The sequence below is a fragment of the Aptenodytes forsteri genome, unplaced genomic scaffold (genome assembly GCF_000699145.1).
Source record: "Aptenodytes forsteri isolate BGI_AS27 unplaced genomic scaffold, ASM69914v1 Scaffold79, whole genome shotgun sequence".
In the NCBI taxonomy this organism is placed as follows: Eukaryota; Metazoa; Chordata; class Aves; order Sphenisciformes; family Spheniscidae; genus Aptenodytes; species Aptenodytes forsteri.
In genome coordinates this window covers 914,191-923,757 of record NW_008794776.1, presented here as the reverse complement: position 1 = coordinate 923,757, position 9,567 = coordinate 914,191, and the positions used below count along the sequence as shown (strand labels likewise).

Sequence of the window (9,567 nt, the reverse complement as noted above, 5' to 3'; positions counted from 1 at the left end):
TGTATATTATTATTATTATATTATTATTATTATAGTTATTATTATTTTATTTCAATTATTAAACTGTTTTTATCTCAACCCACGAGTTTTTCTCACTTCTACTCTTCCATTTCTCTCTCCCATCCCACCGGGGCAGGGGGGGGAGTGAGTGAGCGGCTGCGTGGTGCTCAGTTGCCGACTGAGGTTAAACCATGACACCCTTGTTATCCACTTGTTATGTTTAGGTGGGTAAAACAAAGGGGAAATTACCAGGGTACAGAAGTAACATGGCACTAATGGAAACCAACAGTCCCAGAGGAGCTCTGTATTGCCTGACCTGGAATACTTCAAACCCTGCCGGCTGAGTCACCACAAACACGATTGTTTGCTGGCTATGTCTGTTCCACCTAGATAAAACAAGGAGGCTCACACTCCAAAAGGCAACCTGAATGCAGGAAGCAGAGCTGGTTTGGAAGCTCAGTAGAAAGCCCATCATACAGAGATCTAATGAGTCCCACTGTGCTGGGACTTGCACGAGTTGCCTGTGAAAATCTGGGAGCCACAGTGATGATTATGTTGCCCTCTACATACATGCCCATCATACAGCATTTGAAAGTCTGCTTATCGATGTTCCACTGAGCCCATCTGTAGCATCACAGTCAGTGATTACAAAGTGTCCTTCAATACCTCCTCAAAAAAGCTGGGATCAGCTTGATACCAGGGCATACTATCTTGTATTCTTCAAGCAAAAAATAGGGGAGTAAAGTGTGTAGGACTGGTTGCATTTTAGAGAATTCTGCTGCTTTAGAAACACAGATGTGAGGACTGATCAGTATATTTGATTTTATTCCATACCCAGAATAAAGAGGCCTTTTCATGGTCTTCATTCACTAAAGCACAAATAGAAGTATTTGTGAATAAGCCCTCAAGTGCTGGGGTCAGCTGCAATAGTCCAGGAGTGAGGCAGGACACCAAAGGAAAGAAATGGATGGCTGGATGGCTCTGCAGAAAACAAATACATCCCTCCCTCAAATAAAGGCAAGGGAATACTGTTCTCAGCAGCTTCTATTAGACCAGCTCTGATTGTTCTATCTGGGGACTTGAATGCTGAAATGGGTTTCCCTAGCAATTTTATCACATGAAATATCAAAGTATTACATGTGCATTTATTTTTAAGCCTGTGGCTTGTGTAGTAAAAATTGGGCTTGATCGTTACGATGTGGAAATGAAAGGCAGCCAAGACTCAGATCTTAATTCAAACCATGCATTCCCCTACTGTGTATTTCTTTCTCTCCTTTTTGTCCAATCTGCTAATGTGACATTCCTTTCCAGTGGGAATTTGCTTGTATTTGCACGGGAAGAATTCAGATTCTTATCTAACAATACATCCTTTCTCCCTTTCCCATGCTGCTTAATTCCTTTGTCATATTTGTGAGCCATTACATTGCTCTGTCAGTTTAAAGAAGATATAAATACAATTTAAGTGTAATTTATACTGCCAGAATGGGTTAATGAATCCACACCATAAAAATACTCCTGACACCTGTTACTTAACTGTGAGATGTCAGTGAACTCCCAGAACTAGTTTGCATGAAGGACATAAGCTAAAACAGGACATTATTGTGTCAATCCAAAAGGCAGGGATGTGCAAGCAACTCTAGCTTGTCGCCCTGATTCAGGTGGTGCTGAGCACCCTCACCTTCTATCAGAGTGAGAGCTGACATCTCGGAGGACACTCCCTGAGGTTATGGATGACCTCACAGGGTTGGGTCTTGTCGCTGATGTCAACAGGAGCTACACATGTGAAAGAGAAGAACTTGGCCTTTAGAAAGCGCTAACACTGCTTTTTTTTCCCTAAGAAAATGTCTGCAATTTTCCAGTAGCACTGATATATTTATACACACAGTTATTTATTAAAGGCTTTCTTTTTTCTTTCTTTTATTCTATCTGCTCTCCCATTTCAGTTCATTAGACTACATGCAATACCCTACAGTGATGAAAAAGCTATGATATGACTGTGAGTTTCCCTGCAGAGCCAGCTGAAATGTAAGAGTCCTTGAAGCTCACTCAGATCAGAGAACACTTAAACACTGTAGGTTTTCTTTTATTTACATTTTGGAGAGGCCTTTAAGATGACAGTGTTGATTTTAACAATGGTCAGCAAGCCAAATGGAACAGCTTTTCTACCTGAGCAGATGGCCACTAAAAATAGACTGCTCACAGCCACTGATTCCAAATTTTCAGAAGATATTTCAACTTTGATATTTAAAAGTTGGTCAACCTGCATTTATTTTTAGGCACCTAAATCACTGATCCACTTTTCAGTGCCAATGAGCTCCCCATTAATTTAAAAAAAAAAGGAATTATGGGCTCAGCATCCCTCAAGGTCACCTTGTCACCTCAGGTAATTAGTTGCCCAACTATAGATAAAGATATCTAACTTAAGGCACCCAAGAAAAAAAACTTTAGCTTATCTTCTTTAGATTGCCAAGTATTTGGAGAAACTACCAACTTTTCAGGACTTGTGTTTTGGCTATTTTGTGGCACTTATGCAGACATGGTGCGGTCATTATAATCAAGGAACTAATCTCGTCATTATATTCATTGAAAGAAAGTCACAGCAAAACCACTAAATTCATTCCTACGATACTGAAAGATGTGTAATAGCACAATCTGTATAATGCTTTACACCTTCCATTGCACTATACAGATGTACTGCTTAATCTGGTAGGGACAATATTGTGCCTGCCGGAGCACCAATTACCCAAGGACATTTGCTAATCTATGTTGAAGCTTGGCTACTGAAGGTGCTAAAGTGGAGCCAAGGAAAACATTTGACTAAGAACACACTGACTGTTTTTTCCATATAACAATGCTGAGACATACACAATCATTCCCGAGAAAAATAAAACCTTCAGCTATCTTAACTGTTATTTTGTTTCTCAGTTGCATCAACAAGGTTTGTATGAGTTACTTGGGCCTTTTTATAAACTTGTTTGAGAGGAAAAGACACACCTAAATAACGAAGGCCTTGCAACACTCAAGTATATGCTTAGTTCTGGGCTGCCCCTTGAAAAAAACCCTCTTTCAAAAGGGCTTGATTTTCAGAAAACACTCAGCACTTGCCTTCTGAAATTCCAGCTCAGTAAGGATCTCAGCTGGAATACTCCAAATCACGAGTCTCTTCTTGCAAAATTTAGCCACAAGCATTCCTACATTTGCATTAATTCTTCTAAGGGCAAGTGACTTAAATGTTATATCCTTCATTCAAACTGCAAACGAAAGGAAAAGACGTATGTAACTCGACAGACCACTCCTATGCTAAGACTATTTCCCTCAATGCATTTTCTAGTGTGAAATCTATTCCTGTCTCATTTTTTTGGTGATGCAAATGCAAAGTCCCTAAGGTCTCTTTTCAACAGCCCTTCCTTGGGCAAGCCCTGTCTATAGGCTGAGTAAGATTTAGGCCTGAGAACAAATGAGTGGCTTACAATAAGGTAGGAAGTAAATTGCACAGTATGTGGAATTAGATCAGGCCTCCGGGATGAAGGCACTGCCAAAGTGCCTCAGTAACTAGGGACTGTGCTCAGGTTCCACAGCGACCTGGCATGACCAGAGGATCAGGACTGCAAACACTCACAGTGCTTGAGCAGGATCTGACCCTCACAAATAAATGAGAAGCGATGCCCCCAGTAAAGCCTTCTGTTGGGAAGCAGGCAGGATACTTCTCTTTCTCCTGGTGAAGAGGAGGTGGTGGGAAGACAAGCAGAGGCAATGGGGGTGGGCAGGCTCCAACTGGAGGAGCTGGAAGGAGAAGCAGAGGCTGAAGTGGGATTCCACAAGAACATGCTGCTCTATGTTTGCAGGAAACTGGGACAGAAGGCGCCGTGCATAGAAGGAATGGGAAAAACTGACGAATTTGGGATTGCTACTAAGCAACCACATTTCCTTGGGCGTTCCAGATCCTGGTGTAGAGAAGGTTTTCCACTGCCTTCTAATAGAGTCTAGGTCCTGTTTTTTTTCCAGATGGAGTCTGGAGAAGAAACAACAGATTTTAAACTTCTTTTACTGAGAAAAAGATGCTTGATTTTCTCTTGCCTCCTGTTTTACAGTTGGTATCTTCAGCGAGCATGATGCAGTAGTGCTATCTGTAGGCCCAGGAAGAGGGCAGTAGGGCCAGCAGCACCCCACGCTGCCCAGCAGTACCAGAAGCAGAAGGCATTGCTCAGAATGGGAGCCTGATATGCCCAGCCACTTCCGTATCAGACAGGTGCCACTGAGGAAACTGAAATTGTCTCGCAAAAGAACATCAGCTTCAACAAAATATTTCACTAAAATTGTTCCATAACACAGATGCTGGGGAAAATAATTTCAAAACAAACCACATTTACACATTTTTACTCTTTTGTATTATTTCATAACTTGCCAACTGTAGTGATATATAATGACATGTCATATCACATCGCCATGCCATAATACAATATGAGATCTCATGTTGTGCACTACTGAAATGCCCTGTCATAATATGCCATAACCTGATGTTGATAAATATCTTTGCACACTCAGGACAGATTATCTATAAATCTGAGAAGTTGAAAATATCTGTGCAACGTTTCCAGATTCACAAGATCTTTTATCTGCAATCAAAGCCATGATTCTTTCAATGATGCTGCAGGACAAATAGTGCTCTGTCCTACATAACAGAATTGGGTTAGGCATGCTTTAGCTTTTGCTTTTACAGTTTTTGCCTGAAGACAGTATGTCAGACATGGTTTCTAAGCCCTGGAGAAGGGTATAAATGGGTTAATTACATAAGATTCTTATGTTTACAGGACGCAGTAAATGGAACAGATGGACAACATGTCCTTCTAGTTTGGACATTTTCCTGTCACTAAGTTATAAAACAATCTAAATTATTTTTATGTTCCAGAAAATTAGGTAGCAATGATCATGAAAATGGGCCATAAAACTTGGCTTGAGATCTCTCCCTATCTATGTGAGATGAAATATAGTTTCTGTGAGAGGAATAGCTGTGGACAGAATTAACTGCATGGTCCCCAGTCCCACTCTTCAAATCAACTGACTGAAAGAGCAATGAACATACAGATTGTTCCACTGCTACTGACCCTTGTTTTTAATCTGTTCCAGAGCAACTGTTTGCCTTGATCTGGTGGTATTCTCCAATCTTCTTCTCCATGTGGGTTGTGACCTGAAACACGCTGCTTGAAAGACTCCTTTTACAGAGATGGAAATTTGCTGGCTTAAATTAAGTAGGATCAGCACAGTGATACCCTGATGAACTGAATGATGAACCCCCCAAAATCCATCTAAAAAATAAAAGGAGAGAGGAGCCTGGCAGTCTGTCATGACTCCAGGAGGGAAAAGAAATGTATTTGGCTATCTCCTGCCTCTATTTTATAGCTCTTCAAAATATTAAATTATTGTGACACACAGAGCTCTGTGCTCTCTGGCATGGAAAACAAGGGCACGCTCATATAGCAAACAAGGATCACTGTCCAAAGACTGCCTGTGTTGCGAAAATAACAGATGTTGCATCATTTAAAGAAAGGATATTAAAAATGTAAGTAATATAAACTTCAGTGTAGTCAGAACTTTTACTGCAGATTAAGTCCATATTTGAAGGGAAGAAATGAGAAGACAATTCGATAGCACCGCTAGAGGAAACCAATTGAGTACTACACCTATACTTTAAAGTTTAACTTCTAAACTTGTTACGAATTATCATCTGTACTTCACCTTGATAAAGCACTGCCCCATCCCAAAAGGCAACAACAGTAAATATGGAGTGTACACTACCTGCTTAGGAGTATGCAGCAGCTCTTGGGCAATGGTTGTAGCCACAATAGCCCGACTGCTTGCTGCGCTTGGCTGAAGAAAGAGTGAAAGCCCAGCCACCAGCTGGACTCCAAGGTCTGTTATGGTCACTTTGTCATCTAGCACAGTCACTGTCTTCTCTGCTAGGATGGAGTCAGACAGAGGAGACAAAACCTTTGAAGAAACACAAAAGAATCAACTTAGGAAAAGGCCAATCAATTAAAATAACCTTTCTTAAGGTCATCATCCCTTCTTGTCTCCAAAGCTTTATGCATAGAAATGAAGTGGCAGAGCACACTGGAAAGGCAGTCTGATTTCATTAGCAGGGTCGGAAAAACATTCAGTAGAGAGGTTATAGCTGAGAACATTGCATCCAAAACTGAGAGCTATACTCTCTCAGTTGTGTTATTTACATCATTTCACTAGAAGAGTCAATTTAAAACTTTCTTCCCCTGTTATTCTGTGTCCCGGTGTGAATGAGCTCATCAGATTTACTTCCCAACCATTTCAAAGGGAGGTTAGCAACATCCAGGATTTGTCCTTCACTTCTTTGCTTGGAAATTCTCATTTCTCTCTCTTTTCTGTTTCTGATGAAACATCAAGGTAGTAGGATACCCTTCCCTTTAATGAAACTAATGGCCATACTGCTATCTTTAGGGAACTAAGGATAGCTAGTTCATGCACATACTGTCTTCTCCACCTTCCCCATCTCATATCTACAGCCTAGATTAGCTATATTCACTCTTTGTGCATTGGCTTTAGTAAGGATTCAGCTGGGGCAGAACTGGGATATGGTGTTGGCCACTTGTGCCTTTCAGGGTTATTAACCAGGTTGTATTTTTTTCCCTGAATTAATGTTTAAGTAAGTCAAAAGAAACTTGGCACAGTCTAAAGATCGCTGTCTCAAAAAGTCAAATGGTGCCCATCAGCTGACTGGTGGTAACCTGCATCCATCGGGGCAAGAGCTCTGACTTCTCACTGAGCCTGGAAGTGCTGCCTCTCCTAAAGATCTCTGAAGGCTCTATGGCTTCCAGCTCCTGGCCATACTGCATGCCTCGGACCACCTCTAGCTTGGATCACTGTGGTTGGGTTAATGCTGTCTGTGACACTCTAGGTGGTCACAGGAATGTAATGGGAAATTATCCTGTTTCAAGACAGCAGAACACTGCACTGGATTTATGTCCACACACAGGTTCTCTACGGGAATGGCAGAATGTGGCAGTCTAGAGCACAGTACCTGCATCGTTGTCATTCCTACTTCCCGTCCGATCAAAATCCTGCCTTCCTGCAGCTTGGCGATGTGAGGATCCTCCAGTTTCATAAAATCCATCACCAGATCTGTAATGTCAAACTGCCAATCTGAGCCCAGCAGGTAGCTTAGCTGACCCCAAGGGCTAGAATCCTCAGCTACAAATTGTGTGAGGACTCGCACCATGGCATGCTGGTACTGCAGAGTGCATCCTCTTCCTTTCCGCTCATCTTCATCCTCATCATCACTGTCTCTGGTGGGTCTTTTTTCAGAAGAAAATGAAGCATAAAGAAATGTTTTCAAGAACATTAGTGAAAACTAACATTAGAATGCTAATGGAGAATACCCCCTTAAATAACAGCCCTCCCTTCTGGTTTTTTGGACCATTGCTAATTCATGGCTACCTAGCATGATGAAGGACCATACAAATTGACTATAGCACTTTTTCATCTAAGCTGGTATGTCTGAAGAACAACAACTCTGTAAGCGGACCTTACCAGAGCACCACACCGTACTCTGTTGCACAGGACAGACACATGCACAGAAGCAAAACTCCCACAAATTTTAAAAGCTTTATTATATCTGCAGATGTCCGGTGCAAAGCTGGGGATTCCTGTACTGCTGTTCCTCAGGGAAAGATGCTGCATTTTGGGTGCAGGTGCTGCAGCTGTTCTTGCTGACAGTTAAAATCAACTCCATTCATTTTACAAAAACACCCAAGAAATTTAGCAAGTCAAACCCACCTTTTGTTGGAAACAACTGGGACTCGCCAGCCTTTTATTTGGCTCAGTTCTGTGTCCGAAATGTCAATCTGAAGAGGCAAGCGTGGAACCCAGACTGTGATTTGCAGAGGAGCACTCAGATACTGATATGTGAAGTTGACAAGCGCATTCACCTTGCCTTTCATTTCTTTGCCATTGACAAAAACATAGTCACATCTGTCAGAAACCTAAGGGGGGGGGAAGAGGGAGAGAAAGAAGAAAAGGTAATCACTGTGACAAAACAACCTCAAAGTGTAACCCTGGCATCTCAAACCCAAAAACAAACAAAAAAGGCTCCCTTCTCTTTATGCATGTTAATGATGGCCTTTTGCAATGGGAGCAGCTGAACACAAAAATCCTTCATTGGCTCAGGAGGCATAATTATGCTGGAGATGCCTAAAGACTGGATACTATTTATGAAGCTGGTGGTTGATTTTCTGTTTGTTATGCAGTGAGCCACTAGCCGATCACAGTGCTGTGGAATTTATAATGAGCAAGGCTCCTTCACGGCTTGGTCAAGAGGAACCCAACAAACCAAAACAGGTTTCAATAGAGGCAAGCAGCAAATCAAAGCTGTACCCTGATGAGTACCTTCATCAGGGGGTGATGCTGCTTTCAGTTGTCAAGACAAAGCTGGCTCTGGAGTGGATTTCATCCACTGAAGAGTAACAGAAGTCTACTCATTTCCTCCGCAATAAACATTATCTGTTTATAAATGTTTACATTTTGATTAAAGCTGTAAAGTATTTCTAAACACCGCAGTAGATTTATAATTAACATGTAAATGCTGTCCTGAAATATAAGCAAGCATTATCATAGTCATGTAAGAGTTATATCAGTAATCACTTCTTTAATCAATGTTGTAATTTACAGACCATTGAGTTTTCTCATTTATTACGTTACTGAGTACTAGTGATAAAATCACTCATGAATATATAAATCATTAAGAGGGATGCAGATAGTATGAAGTGACTCCGTGTGATAAAGTCATTGTCATATCTATTCCTAAAGGTGTCATAAATGTCTGGGGAAATCCTGTGGCACATTAATCATACATTAAGTGGCTAGCAATGGGAGCTGTTACATTACTAAATGAGCTGGTATGTCTGCAGAAATTAACAGTAAACTCAGCAGATCTCTTCAACTCCTGCTCTTGCTCCCACGCCATCAGAATTCTATTTCATCACCCATAACAAGTACCGTTAGTGCTGGCAATGCGTCTCCCCACCTGAACATATATTTATATTATTATCTGCTCCCTTTTATCCCCACTCCCATTCCCAATATAATTTTATTCTAATGAAGATTATCAGCCAGAAATGCTTATGTTCCCAGGCTAATCAAACAGATGGATGTCCTCTGTGACCACAGATACAGGAGCTTAACTGTTCCCAGTTTGACATACACATCCCGTTTGTATCCTCTGTCAGGTTTAGGCACTGCTCACATTCTGGTAAAATATTTGATGGCAAGATTGCAAAAGGAAACCTCAGAGAACACAATACAAACATTTCTGTGACTCATTCCCTAGGATGGTTATGCTGTAACTGGGCTCTGCTGACTGAGAACAGTACTACGTACTACAATACCTGACCCATCTGTCTGTTTAGGCTTCTCCCTCACACCATCTAAGACAGGTTTAAAAGTCTGAAGGTGGCAGAAATGTCTTCATTTTATCACTATGAATGGCATGCCCTATTTTTACATGTATTAACTTGAATGGCAATGCAGAAAGGGGTTTAG

General features: G+C 41.3%; 1 protein-coding gene across 1 annotated transcript in view; it reads right to left on the bottom strand.

Moving 5' to 3' along the window:
• TMEM132C (transmembrane protein 132C) overlaps window positions 1–9,567 on the bottom strand; it is a gene marked incomplete at its 5' end in the record, with an annotated part of 158,923 nt that overhangs the window by 6,762 nt on the left and 142,594 nt on the right. The window contains 3 exons of the mRNA XM_019470773.1: window positions 5,797–5,988; window positions 7,052–7,325; window positions 7,807–8,012. Coding sequence (XP_019326318.1) covers window positions 5,797–5,988; window positions 7,052–7,325; window positions 7,807–8,012 — 672 coding nt within the window. The remainder of the gene's footprint in view (window positions 1–5,796; window positions 5,989–7,051; window positions 7,326–7,806; window positions 8,013–9,567) is intronic.